Below are 14,530 nucleotides of genomic sequence, written 5' to 3'. Positions count from 1 at the left end.
CTAAGGGCAGAATTTAGCCATTTTCCCAGAAGCTACTTAATGGGATGGGCTCAAAGCTCCTGGCTGATATGAGCACAGCTTCACCTCCCGAGGACTCTGCTGGATGTGCCCCCACATGTACCACAGTATAGAGACTGAGGGCAAATCCTCCTCCTCACTCTCAGGTACCTACTTCAGGGGGAATCACCATTTATTGGAAGCACCCCATTAGAGTCACTGTCAGCTCCCTGTACCTGAAACTGAAAATTCAACAGAATCTGTGCGTGACTCTCAGTGCTGGTTGCTGACAGAGCTCATTAGAGGGTCCTGTTAGCGAGCACCTCAGCGCCAAGATGGCGGCGCCCTCACTCGCCCCTTCCCGCCCAAACCGTCCGTCAGCAGCCGCCCCCATAGCAAAATGCCCCACCCCCTTCCCGACGCGTCGCAGGTAGTGACGTCACTTTACGTCGCCCACTCGCGCAGGCGTAGACGGTGCGGCTGTTGTGGCTGAGTGAAGGGAGCGCGGTGAGGTCGGCGGTGTTTCCGTTGTCCTTGTGTGTCTTTGCGGCTTTCCCGCTCCGCAGCAGGTATTTGGGAGTGTTCTCAGGGCCTTCTAGGTTGGAGGGGGTCGTCTGTTTGGGCCTGTGAGGGTTTGGGGGTGTGAGGCCTGTTGGGATGGGGGTCGTCCGTGTCTGACTGGATTTAGGGCGGAAAGAGCTGTGGGGCCGGGTCTGTGTGATGGGTGAGGGCCGAGAGGGAGATGTGGAGCCTCGTCTGTGTGAGTGTGGGGAACTGCTGCCCTCAGAGGTGCTGAAGGTATGGGGAGGAAAGTAAAGGTGTCTGCTTAGGGCTGTGTTTATCAGTTTAAGAAGTTTCAGAGCTCAAATTGTAGGAAATGTACCATACAGCTTATTCTCATAATTCTGCTAGTGAGCATGGTCCTGTGTCGCCTTTGAGTCATAGGAGTAAACAAGTCTGTGGTAGGAACGTGGTGCAGCTCCTCTGCCAGACATGCATGCTCTGTTCTGTGTGGGTTTACTCGTTCCTTTCCCTGCCCTTCTCAGCTCCAGTTCTCCAAGAGATGGACTTCTCACTTCGTGCTGTGCAGCTGTGTTACATGCAGGAATAGGCTGCAGCACCAATTGGAATCTCACTGTGCTTGATGCCGCCCACAGTCACAGAAATGGTTCCTAAGCTGAACGCATCTGTGCTTTCCCCAGCTTTTATCTTTGTTTTGCAACATCAGAGCCCAGGAAATCTCCAGTGTACTGACAGAGGCCCTTCTCGTTAGCTTCAGGGAAGATGTCATGTATCTTCATTACTTGAAGGAAGTGTATAAACAGGAATGGGAACAGCTGTTTATGAGGGTAGATAGTGATAGGATAAGGGGGAATGGTTTCAAACTGAGATAGGAGAGGTTTAGGTTAGATATGAGGAGGAAGTTTTTCACACAGAGGGTGGTGACACACTGGAACAGGCTGCCCAAGGAGTTTGTGGATGCCCCTGGATCCCTGGAGGCATTCAAGGCCAGGGTGGATGTGGCTCTGGGCAGCCTGGTCTGCTGGTTGGTGACCCTGCACACAGCAGGGGAGTTGAAATGAGATGATCTTTGTGGTCCTTTTCAACCCAGGCCATTCTATGAAACAGCAAATAAAGTGATTTTTGTGGATGCAACGTTCAGTTCATAGAATCATTCGTTTTGGAAGGGATCTTTAAAGGTCATCTACCCAACTCCCCTGCAATGAACAGCAGTACATACAGCAAGGTCCCCCAGTGACTATGGAAAACTTGTATCAGTGCATTTACATAGAATGGCTTGGGTTGGAAGGGTCTTAAAGCTCGTTCAGTTCCAACTCCCTTCCATGGGCTGGTTGCCACTCAATCAGATACCAGATCAGGGCCCAGCCAACCTGGCCATGAACACAATGTTGAGGCACCCAGTCCTTTGGGTGAGTGTCTCCTATTTTAAATCGTAATAAAGAACTCAATTAATGCTTCTCTTACTCGTTTTCTTGCAGCATAGCCAAAGCTGAAGTAGTTTACTAAAAGAACTGAGAGTGGCTCACTGAGCTCATGAGACAGCTTCACTGGGCTGTACTTACAGAGAGGTGTCATGTGGTTGTCAGAGAGATCAGTGATACGTGGACAGAGAGTGTTCAGATTATACTGAAATCGTGGGAGGCCACTTTCTGGTCTTAAAACACTGTTGTGTGCAGGTGTGAATGGGAATTTTCCATAGAGAAACTGCAGAATTCTGCAGATCCTTTCCTTCTGAGCTGTAGTTGCTTGGAGAAGACAGGAGCTTTGCTTCTTGCTTCAGCAGGATGTTATCTTTCAAAAATGAGGTTGGGTTCTGTCTTTCTCCTCTTATCTGCACCTCACTGGAGAGAAAGGACGCTGCTTTGCAGTAATGAGCTGGAGAAATAATGGAAAAATATTCCTTATATACACAGTAAAAATAATCTGCAGGGTTTGTTTGCTTTTTATTTGGTAAGCACGACTCGGTGCCCAAAGGTAAAGCCCTGACTTTCAGATTCCTGTTTTTTTCTTTAACCTTATGCTGACTAATAATCTTACCATCTAAAAATTGAGATTTTTTTTTTCCTCTTTACTTTGTCCTTGCTACAGATCATGACACCAGAACAGAGTCCAACCACTTCCCTCATCGACAGGACCATCAAGATGAGAAAAGAGACAGAAGCCCGGAAGGTGGTCTTGGCCTGGGGCCTCCTTAACGTCTCATTTGCAGGCATGATATATACTGAAATGTATGTTTTGCTGCTACATCTGATCCAAACAAACAAAGCTCTCCAGTGTTTCATTGGTTACAGCAGCAAAATGGCAACTTATTTTTTTTCTTTTTTCTTTTCAGGACTGGAAAACTCATAAGCACGTATTACAACATAACATACTGGCCACTCTGGTATATCGGTGAGTTGTTGCAGCATTTAATTTTCTGAGTTCTTTTCTAAATTGTGGGTGTGCATCACAATTATTTGAGTTTGTTTCAGATGAGTCGACTCTAAACTACAGTATCAAATACAACTAAATGGTGAAAGGGAGAGAGGGAAAAGCAAGAGGGAGAGAAAAGTCATGAGTTGTTATTTATTCTTCCTCCTCGACCCACGTGGTATGATAGAAACTTCTGTGTTTATTCTAGAACTTGCATTTGCATCTCTGTTCAGCCTGAATGCTTTGTTTGATTTCTGGAGGTACTTCAAATACACGGTGGCACCAACGAGTTTGGTTATGAGTCCTGGACAGCAGACCCTGCTGGGGCTGCAGAATACAGGTGGGTGTTATAAATACCTCTGACAGCCCTTCTTTGGGTTCTTTTGGTTTTGTTTGCTGGTGTTATCTTTCTTCAGTGCAAGATTCTTTGAGGAAATGAGTTCAGAATTGTATGAACAGTAAGCTTAAATTACCTGCAGCACATTAGAATTAAGAGAATCAAGTTTTTGTAGAACTGGAGGTGAAGCACGTAGTAAAAAAGAGGATTTCATAGTGAGGGACTCAAATGCTGTGAGGCTGGATGAGGAGTTTGTAACCTATAGGAGCAAAGTAGTGCAGGTTTATCATAGAATGGCCTGAGTTGAAAAGGACCACCATGACCATCTTTTTTCTACCCTCCTGCTGTGTGCAGGGTCACCAACCAGCAGACCAGGCTGCCCAGAGCCACATCCAACCTGGCCTTGAATGCCTGCAGGGATCCAGGGGCATCCACAGCCTCCTTGGGCAGCCTGTTCCAGTGCCTCACCACCCTCTGTGTGAAAAACTTCCTCCTCATATCTAACCTAAACCTCTCCTATCTCAGTTTAAAACCATTCCCTCTTGTCCTATCACTGTCTACCCTCATAAACATCTTTCCCCCTCCTGATTATACACTCCCTTCAAATATTGGAAGGCCACAATGAGGTCTCCCTGGAGCCTTCTCTTCTCCAAATGTTTATGTTTAATATTACACTGATGTCACATGGAGTAAAAAGATCAGAAGTCACAGAGACTTACAGATCTTGGTGTTCTTTCTATCATCTTCATGAAAGTACCTAATGATGATTGTTTCTACGTATTTCAGCGGTACAAACAACTCCACCACGTGAGCTGACAGCAAAGAAAGTCCCTTCTTCAACACCTTCTCCTCCGATCCAGGGTCAAAGTGTGCTGAGTTACAGCCCATCTCGCTCTCCTAGTGCCAGTCCAAAGTTTACCACCAGTTGTATCCCAGGTTACAGCCCCCAGCTGCAGGCTCTGTCCAACAGCAGTGCTTCTTACAGCACTAGCATCACTTATTCACCAGGCAGCACCTACAATAAGGTAAGGACCAAGCCATCTCCAAAAGCTTTGCGTTAAGTCGTCGTGTCCTCGTGTTGTGCTGCTGAAGGTGAGCACCAGGTAGCTGAGAGTTGTGTTCACGTGTGTCCCACACACAGAATCACACAGAATGGTAAGGCTTGGAAGGGACCTCAAGGATCATGAAGCTCCAACCCCTCTGCTACATGCATTGCCACCAACCTCCCCATTTCACAGCAGCCCAGGCTGCCCAAGGCCCCATCCAACCTGGCCATGAACACCTCCAGGGATGAATGGGGCATCCACAACCTCTCTGGGCAGCTGTTCCAGCACCTCACCACTCTCAGAGTAAAAAACTTCCCCCTGACATCCAACCTAAACCTCCCCTCTCTCAACTTCATTTCCTCTTGTCCTGCAGTTATCAACCCTTTCAAAGAGTTGATTCCCCTCCTGTTTGTAGGCTCCCTTTAGGTACTGAAAGGCTGCAATGAGGTCACCCCTCAGCCTTCTTTTCTCCAGGCTGAACAAGCCCAGCTCCTTCAGCCTGTCTTCATAGGGGAGGTGCTCCAGCCTTCTGATCATCTTTGTGGCCTCCTCTGGACCCTCTCCAACAACTCTCTGTCAAAGAGAGAGCTGACACAGCAGTCTCGTATTCATGTCATTTACAAATCAGAATGGAGTTCTGTCCTTTGTGTGTGACACAACGGTTTGCTTTTATTTGCCCAAGATTTCCAACTTCAGCCCCTCTCCTGGTGGATCTCCGTACCCCACCAGCATTGGACCAGTGGAAAGTGGTGGGCTGAGGTCTCGTTACCGCTCTTCGCCCATTCTCTACAATTCTCCTACTGGCAAAGAGGATTACATGACAGACCTGAAGTCGTTGGACACCTTCCTTCGAAGTGAAGAGGAGAAGCAGCATCGAGTTCAGTTGGGTAAGGAAAGAAAACAATTTGATTTGAAAAGCTTGGCAAAGGCGTGGTGCTGGTTTGATGTTAGAGTTGATTCTGTGGATGAGGAAAGTTGCAAATGACTCCAGCAGAAAGCACTGGTAGATGTCACTCATTAGTGTTAATCACCTGTGAACTTGGTTGCTGAACAGTTCAGCCTTCTACTGAGTATTCAAGACATAATGTAGAATGCCATTATGTCTTCTCATCTACCCATAGCTTAGGAGCTTGGGAAGTTTTCCTCTAAAGTACTTCTTTGGGTAGGATAAGCACTTCCTACCCACAGAATCAACCTTACTGAGCCATGTGCTGATGGATCGTGTCCATGGTGCTTGCTGGTTGTTGTGGACCATGATAAGATGAGGGGCTTTAATCGCCTTGATGAGAGGTGTATCTTGTGGAGAAGATGTTGCAGATAAGGAGGGGTGTGAATTACCTGCAGGTTGCTTTTGTCTTGCATAGATACAATGCTTGTTAAGATAGAGAATGAAATCAGTGTTGAAATCAGATTGATTTCAGGGTCTGCACTCAGGGTAATTGGTGTTCATGTCTTGTCAAAACTGCGCTGACTTGCTGCCTGTAGTGTTGCTTCCAAAATTTCACGTGACCTCTTAATGAATTATTCTTTCAGGAAGTTCAGATTCCAGCTCTCCTTCCAGCAGCCCAACCTTTTGGAACTACAGCCGTTCCATGGGAGACTATGCCCAGATTCTGAGGAAGTTCCAGTATCAGCTGGCTTGCAGGTCCCAGGCTCCATCAGCACACAAAGATGAAGCTGATCTGAGTTCAAAGCAGGCTGCAGAGGAGGTAAATTCAGCAGCAAGGTAGCCAAGAGAGAAGCAGGCCCCTAAAATATACAGCCTCATCCAAAGGTTTGAATTTGAGCTCTAGAAGTGTTTGGGAGAGAGAAATCCTAGAAATCCCATAGCATTTACATCCTGCAGCTTTTAAGATTCCACGTCACTGTAAAGGGATGTGAATTATAGTTGTAAAATGATTTCTACCCTGGAGAGCAAGGAATATTTTGGATAAAATATATTTGTAGCATAAAAAATGCCTTGAAACACATCTGTTCAACTGTGTGTGTTCTGTATATATGAAGGATATAAAACATTCTCCTTCACTCCTGCATCTCAAAGTCTGAGTTGAAGAAACACCATTAGTATGCCTTCAATTAAATTTATCTTTTTTTAGTATTTCACACATAAACCCAATGCAGCTTCCCTCTTCAGATACCTTTCAAATCTATCTCAATAGATCTGAGAGCTTAAAACTCAATTTGGACTCCTGCAGGGGTCTTGTAACAAATAAAGCATGGCAATGTAGTAGAAGCCTACAGACACAAGGATTCTGTAACAAACGTGATCTGAATGATGTGCTGAAGCTAGCATCAGAAAATGTTTTGGAGCTTAAAAACTCTCTTGGCATTCCTGTGTAATGATGTCCTTTCCACAGGTTTGGGCACGAGTGACGATGAATCGACAGCTGCTTGATCACATGGACTCCTGGACTGCAAAGTTCAGAAATGTAAGTCCTGTCTCTAAGGGCTGCGTGGCTTTTGGAAACAAGCAGAGCAGAATGGAAAAGTTTTGTGTGTCCCCTGCACGCCTGGGGAGGTGGAAAGGATTGCACTGCGTGTGAGGGTTGGGATGTGCTTGTGGAAGGAAAACACAGCTTGTAAGAGAGATACTGAGATGTATTACTGAGTAATTACATCATTAAATACATGAAAGCATCTTGGGTGCAGCAAGATTTGTTTTTCCTCTTTGTGGTTTGGTGGTAGATGTATCTATGAGATTTCAGACTTGTTTTCCTGAGCCTGAAGCACCAAAAATTACAAAAATAATTTAACTGGAACAGGCTGCCCAAGGAGGCTGTGGATGCCCCTGGATCCCTGCAGGCATTCAAGGCCAGGCTGGATGTGGCTCTGGGCAGCCTGGTGTGGTGGTTGGCGACCCTGCACACAGCAGGGGGGTTGAAACAAAATGATCTTTGTGGTCCTTTTCAACCTATTCTATGATTCTAAGAAAATTCCATCCCACAAGTTGACTTTTTCTTACAATCCTCAGCTATGTGATTAAAAATTAAAAAGATCTTAATCTTAGCAGTAGGACTGAATCTAATTGCACACAATGGGAGCATCAGTAGTAAAACTAACTTTGATTGCCCCTCCAGTCATACCACCTATCAAGAATTTTTACTTGCTTAAGAAAAAATAGTTTTGACCTAGGGGAAAAGTGAAGACTTGTGTGAGATCCATACCAAACTCATAAGCATCTGCTCATTATTAGGGCCAGTTTGCTTCACTCCCCAAATCCTGTCACATACAAATACTCCTGAGGTGGTTATCAGCTCCTTGTTTTCCTGAAGCAGATCTGAGAAGGGAGTTGACCCATCAAAGTAGAACGTATCTTTATGGATGAGGAGCTCTCCCTCATGATAACACTTCCCTCATTGTTTAGAAAGACTTTATCTGATTCCTGCTAGAAATTTGTTTTCTTTTTTACATTTTTCTGGCCTTTCAGAAGGTAGTTGAGTCATTTAAACTCATGGTGATTCACTTGCTATGCTCTGTATGTGGCTTAGTGTTGGTCAGCATTTTTGTGATTGTAACAGCAGTGATGACTGGGCCATAAATTAAGGGGTATTTTTTAGATATTCTGGGCATAAACTTAGGAATATTTTTAGGTATTCTTGTTACTTCTGACCTTTTGAATTTTCACCTTTTTCTTTCTTAGTGGATTAATGAAACTATTCTGGTGCCACTTGTTCAAGAGATTGAGTCTGTGAGCACTCAACTGAGAAGAATGGGGTGTCCAGAACTGCAGATTGGAGGTAGGATGCCCCATCACTTTGAGATTCCTGTCATTGGTTGACAGAGGACTGCTCTGTGGCTGGAGCATAGAATAGGTGTCATATTAATCTTCATCAGACTTAATTTACATTTGTTTCTATTGCATGTTGGTGTGGCCTCTGTTCCCTGAACAGTGCTTTTCCAAACCCTTAAAATTAGCTGCTTTCTGAAAGGTCTTCATAAAATTCTGACGAACTGAAATCTTTTTTATTTAATGATAAAATTCTGAGGGAGCTGCTGCTCGTGTCTCTTTGATATCCCCTTAACCAATGAGAGGATTTGATCTGCTGCCTTTAAATGAAGTCCATTTTTATTGTGGACTGGTCATGGTGTCCACTCAAGAGCTACAGCTGCTGTGATGCCACTGGAAAATTGATCACTGCTCACCCCATCTCCATCTGCTTACTCTCTATGCTCTTCAAAGTGGGTGTTGGTTCCTTGTGGCTTTTATATTCTGTGACATAAAGCAGTTGTCTGCTCTTTCTTTGCCTGGAAGTTAGCAGTGAGGTGCTGTGTCATGTGTTAAATATTTCTGGGGTTTTATCTGCCAGAAAGGAGAGTTCTTTGTAACGATGCTTGGTAAAGGAATCTGTTGACATGTGCTGACTCTTCTTGTATTGCAGAAGCCAGCATCAGCAGCCTGAAGCAGGCAGCGCTCGTGAAAGCTCCTCTCATTCCAACCCTGAATGCTATCGTGCAATATTTGGATCTTACACCAAACCAGGAATACTTGGTCGAAAGGATCAAAGGTGTGTGGTGATGCTTTGCTAAATTGGAGAGACTTCAGGGACCACAACCAAGCACGGTGGCATTAGGCACTGCTTTATTCGAGGTGTTCCCACAGTCACAGTAGGGACAAGAGCCATGTTTTAAGCAGGAGATGCATTTCTCTGCCATTTTCTAGTTCTGTAGCAATGTAATGATGCAGGACTTGGATATAACTTTGTCTTAAAATGTTTTTAAAAGCTTTATTTCTTGCTTTCCACCGACGTACTTGGAGTGCAGAGTGCTGAGTTTAACCCTTCCATTCATCAAAAATAAACACCACTCTGTAAATTGACTCCCCCGGTATTTTTTCCTATTTAGTGCACTGTAAATATGCCTGAAGTCCTTGAAGCTTGCATAAAACACTGCTCTCCCATACTCTCTCAGTAACAGAATAAATGTTGTTGCTTTCAGAGCTTTCACAGGGAGGCTGCATGAGTTCCTTCCGATGGAACCGAGGAGGAGATTTCAAAGGCCGTAAGTGGGACACCGACCTGCCCACAGACTCTTCTGTAAGTGCTGCCTCTCAGCATTGGTTTTGGAGGTGGTGGCCTGTAGGCCTTTGCAGGAGCACAAAAACAAAACCTGTTTGCATTGCTGTGAAGATAATCCCATTGTAGTCAGTGAGATTACGTGGGGAATGATGCAGATGGGTTTGGACATTGCATAGATTACAAAAAGGCAATTGCATACCTTAGTCTTTGGTTCTTGAGCTCACATGAAGTGTTTCTCAGATAGCTCTGGGGAGCAGCATTACTAGTAGGGATCTTGCTGGGGCAAGCCAAGCCTATTAATTTCTAATGCAGGGAAAACCTTTCACCTTGTTCTCCTTTTCCTTTGCTATAACGGACAAAGGGAGAATGGAGATGGAGTAGTGTGGCTGCTGCTTGAGTCTTGAAACAGGATTTACTTTTCTAGTTGTGAAGATTAAGTGTTTAATTGTGAGTGGCTGCAGAGGAGCTCTCACTGTGTTGGCAGAAAGCAAGCTGGGCAGCTCAGAAGTGCTTAAAGATCCCAAGGCAGAAAATCACAACCCCTACATTCAGTCTTTTATCAAAACCAGATAGCATAGGTCGTGTTGGATGTTAAGCTCCTACGTATATTAAGCTTCTAAGAACTCTGGGAAAGAAGTTTTGATGTATCATTAATATGAACATGGGCTGTAAAATGTTGGTATTAAATTGCTCAAAGGCAATTATTAGAAGAAATGATACTGATGTGCATTTTTGTTAGCCTCATCTGATGTCACAAAGCAGTGCTTTCTGAGGTTAGTCTTCAGACTTGATGTTCTCTGGCCTTTAGCCCATGGAAACTCTTTTGTCTGCAGGACAGTAAGGTACTCTTCCTAGGACTTCATTCCAAAATGAGGAGAAAGGAGAAACTTGCTAAATAGGTGTCGTGTTGTAAAACTTGAGTTGGGTGGCATCTGCCCTTCTGGGCCATCCCTGAAACAGAAGGCTTGCAGTTTTATGGCCCAGATCTGCTCGCAAGATCCGTGGCTCTGCCAAGTTCTGCAGGACGCCAGGATAAAGTTACTTGTGTGTGAACTGAGCTCCTGACACACAGCATCAGTTTGTCACGCTGTGGCTGGCACTGTTTTCATTTACTGGAAGAAATTTTGTCTCCACCCACACGGCAGCCCATTGAAATCCACACTTTAAGCCCTGAGCTGCTGAACAGAGTAGAGTTATGTCAGGGCTGCAACCAAATGCTGTAAGTGGTGCCTAATGTTATGGGAAGAAACTTGCTGTATTGTTGCATGTTGTCCTTTGGTCTCTTTAAGGCTGCTAAACCACAGTTTGTTTTTGTTAACCCAGATCATCATGCACGTGTTCTGCACTTACCTGGACTCCAGACTCCCACCTCACCCCAAATATCCTGATGGCAAAACCTTTACTTCCCAGCACTTCATTCAAACACCTGACAAACCAGGTACTGGTGTTCACAGCGTGCTCCCTGAGCTGCTGTTTGTGTCACAACAGCACCTTCAAAATCCACGTTACCTTTTCAACTTGTCATCCACAGACACTTCGAATGAAAACGTGTTTTGCATCTACCAAAGCAGCATCAACCCACCCCACTACGAGCTGATCTACCAGCGCCACGTCTACAATCTGCCCAAGGTACACCAGTGTTCTGCTGTCAGAAAATCATCACTAGATGTTCTTTGTGTGATTTGGGATGCTGGCTCAGTGCAGAAAGCAAACCTTAACTCTATCACTGACCATTGTGTAGTGTTTAATCTGCCATTAAATAATAGCCTGGGCAGTTATCTTGTGTTCTTTTTCCTTATCTGACAATTGGTATCTAAAATACCAAGTCATACAATCTGTGATGCATCTTATCAACATTTCACCTCCTTTTTTTTTTCTTCCCCCTCTCCTGACAACACTGCAGTGCCATTTTGTGATGTGTTTACTACTTGTCTGAAACATTGATGTGATTTCTAAGCTCCTTTCTCCTTCTGTGACTTTAGGGCAGAAACAACATGTTCCACACCTTGCTCATGTTTCTGTATATCATAAAGACAAAGGAATCTGGGATGCTGGGGTGAGTAATGTGTCGTCATGATGTGTTGTGTCCTGTTGTCTGAAAGCACCTCGAACCAAAACCGATGCAGTTGGGGTGATAATAGAATGATAGAATGGCCTGGGTTGAAAAGGATCGTGTAGTTTCAACCCCTCTGCTATGTGCAGGATCACCAAAAATCTCCAAATTGCCTTCTCATTTGAAACAACAGCAGATTTTTCATAAAAATAGAGTTTTATTTGTTTGAACACACAGAGGAGAAGTCTAGTGCAGATGGAGACTGTGCTGGGGAGGAGCGGTGTTGCTTTCTTTCCTGAGGAGCTCTGCTGTTTATAGCCAGGGACAAAAGCCATAACCTCATGTTTTTGGCACAACGAGGCATGTTTGGAGTATACACTGCAAGTTGCCTTGAAATAAAAGCAGTGTCAAGGCTTCCCCTTGCTCCAGAATTCTTTGTTCTGGAAGTGCTCTGCACAACTCAGAGCAAAGCACGGTGCCTGCCTGCATGTTACAGCGCTGAACTGTCGTGACTCTTTGCTTTAAAGAGGCACTTTTTGATTTCCTTGCACCTGATTGTGATTACTTGGTTTCTGCAGACGTGTAAACCTTGGCTTGTCGGGAGTCAACGTGCTGTGGATTTTTGGAGAATAACACCTCATGTTCAAAAAGATGATGAGCTGGCTTCTGGCAAGACAAAGTGAGCAGTCATTGCCTTGTTGACTTGAACACAGACTGTGAAACACAATCCTTTAGCTCTGCTCTGTGAGCAGAGAAGTGTTTATAATTCCTGGACAGGTTTCACCATCACATTCTTTAAAACATTTTGTTATTGAAACACTCCAGGATCTGAATTCTGGGCAGATTTTCTCTTTCCATCTCTTCACCTCAGCAAACCCTGCTTAAAAAAGCCCTTTCCTGTTGGTGTTTTGTGTACCCTCCAGTGCCATCACTACTGTGAAGATGAACTGTGCCAGATGGAAAGAGAAAACTGATTTCAGTATGTAAGATCTTTTTAGGTTTTTGTTTTTCTTTTAAAATAAGCAAGTTTGGGTGTCTTGCTAAGCTGTGAAACACCGTGGGCGCCTTGAGTACAACCCCAACATCTCCCTTTGCCTTTGCTTTTTTGTTTTTTATTATTTTTTATCTCATTTTACTTCTCCCATCAGCTTTTCTCCTGGTACCCCCTCATTCTGGAGGCCGTGCAGCCTGGCTTTCAGCATCTCTGGATGATACCAAACTCTGTGAACCCGGCCCCATTTTGAGACATGTTTGTTTCAGAGATACATTTGGTTCTTCAAAGATACATTTTGGCGTTTGCCAAAAAGAAAAAAAACACAACCAAAGCACCTTTTTAACACGGGTAGGAGGAGAGATTTCAGTAATGTACGTAGCTTAATTTTGTTAAGCAGGGATAAAAATTCACTGCCCTGAGTTGCTGAAGCTTTTTGTGAGCTTAAGGCAGGGAGGTCGCTTTGTTCCTTTTGCATCTCAGCTTCCACGGGGTCCTTTATTTGCTACTGTCAACTGCCAGAAACCATTTGCACATCTAAAATGGGAGAACTACGTGGGGCTGTGACTGGGACTGAGCATTCCCTGTGTTCTGTTATGTATTTTTGTACTGTATACATCTATCTTTTTCACTCAGTTTTGTCCTGCCAGCCCCAGGCATGCACCAACACGAACTGAGGTCTCATGATTTGCTCAGGGCAGGTGCTGTCACCTCTCTGTAAATGGAAGAACCAATTGTTTTGTGACTCTGTTTTGAGGGAGGCACAGGTTATTATTTTTTCCTCTGATGGCTGACAACAAAATGGCTCATTTGGTTCCTGCATTAAATGGGTTCATCTCCGTCAACGTTGGTGTTTTTCCTGTGGTTCAGCATCACTAATTTAATCCGAGGGCATTTTGCACAAGTGATGTTGAGGAGTAGCATTGCTGTTGTGTTAAAAGCTCTTTCTGTGCAGATGGGCACCTCTGGATCCATGTGCAACTCGGTCCCTGTGCAGCCCCCCCTGCACCCCAGAAAACCATACACCCCAATTCCTCTTGCTAATCCCTCTCCCTAAGGCTGCACCTCAGTCTCTATGGACTCTGATGCTCAGTACACCTCAACACCGTGTGCATCCGATGTGCTCTGCTCTCTGTGCAGCTCAGAGCCTTCTGTACCCCATTCTCTACCCATCTGACATGCTGTGCACCCCATTCTACACACACCCTAGTCCCACTGTGGGTCCCTTTGTTCTGGGTCCTGTACAGTGTGTTCCCTGCACACCCAAAAAACCACGCACGTCGCATCTTCCATGCACCCCAGTACACAGCAGACCCCGACTCTGCTCCCCATGCACCTCACACCACAGGCACTCTGCTGCACCCCATTGCACCACATACTCCATGGACATCAGTGCACCCCAGCAACATCACAAATCCACACCCAATACACAGCACCACAGCACACCCCAAAACCCGTGCACTCTGCTTCCTGCAAACCCTGACTTACTGTGCACTTCAGCCCAAAGCACACCCTAACACCACACACCCCAATATCCCTGTGCACCCCAACACAACACACCCTACTATATCATGCACAGTGACACAGTGCAACCCATCCCAGGGTCCCCCAGTACACTGTACACCCCAACTCCATGCACCCCAATACACCACACTCCCCAAAGCCATTCACCTTGACTCTCATACACAGGGTACCCCAACCCTATGCACCCCAACACAACATGCACCCCAAACCCATGCACCTCAACCTCCAAATACAGCACCACCCAATCTCATGGATCCTACATCTGTGCACCCCAATACACAGCAGACCCCAAACCCATGCACCTTGCTTCCAGTGCACCCCAATACACAGCAGACCCCAAACCCATGCACCTTCTTTCCCTGTGCACCCCAATACACCTCATACTCCAACCCAGTGCTCCCTGATACATCATGCAGCCCATCCCCATGCACCCCAATACACCGTGCACCCCATACCCAGGCGCCTCGACCCCCATACACAGCACATCCCAACCCCATGCACCCTACTTCCAATGCATCCCAATACCAGGTACCCCATTTCTATGCACCACACATCTTCTGTGCACCCCAATACACAGGATACCCCAACCCCATGCACCCTACATCCCATGCACCCCAACACACCATGCTCCCC

At 45.5% G+C, this 14,530-nt stretch overlaps 1 protein-coding gene across 1 annotated transcript; it reads left to right on the top strand.

Moving 5' to 3' along the window:
* The first annotated feature begins 458 nt into the window (after positions 1-458).
* TMEM209 (transmembrane protein 209) lies at positions 459-13,218 on the top strand. Its single transcript, XM_042816300.1, has 15 exons — positions 459-566; positions 2,608-2,747; positions 2,852-2,910; positions 3,140-3,271; positions 4,055-4,293; positions 4,997-5,201; positions 5,848-6,023; positions 6,672-6,743; positions 7,955-8,051; positions 8,694-8,819; positions 9,250-9,347; positions 10,653-10,767; positions 10,861-10,958; positions 11,312-11,385; positions 11,961-13,218. Exons 2-15 carry the CDS (start codon positions 2,611-2,613, stop codon positions 12,013-12,015), a joined length of 1,683 nt encoding a protein of 560 aa, XP_042672234.1. The 5' UTR covers positions 459-566; positions 2,608-2,610; the 3' UTR covers positions 12,016-13,218.
* Positions 13,219-14,530: the final 1,312 nt, after the last annotated feature.

This window comes from Centrocercus urophasianus, unplaced genomic scaffold, assembly GCF_019232065.1.
Source record: "Centrocercus urophasianus isolate 14NV4802_14NV808 unplaced genomic scaffold, USGS_Curo_1.0 seq_15, whole genome shotgun sequence".
Classification (NCBI taxonomy): Eukaryota; Metazoa; Chordata; class Aves; order Galliformes; family Phasianidae; genus Centrocercus; species Centrocercus urophasianus.
Note: the sequence above shows the minus strand (reverse complement) of the source record. Positions and strands in the feature narration are given on the sequence as shown.

Excerpts from the sequence above, each read along its gene's own strand:
- TMEM209 (XM_042816300.1), top strand. The coding sequence starts at position 2,611 with ATGACACCAGAACAGAGTCCAACCACTTCCCTCATCGACAGGACCATC. Across the intron at positions 5,202-5,847 it reads GCAGCATCGAGTTCAGTTGG|GAAGTTCAGATTCCAGCTCT; the intron begins GTAAGGAAAGAA and ends TTATTCTTTCAG. Across the intron at positions 6,024-6,671 it reads CAAAGCAGGCTGCAGAGGAG|GTTTGGGCACGAGTGACGAT; the intron begins GTAAATTCAGCA and ends TCCTTTCCACAG.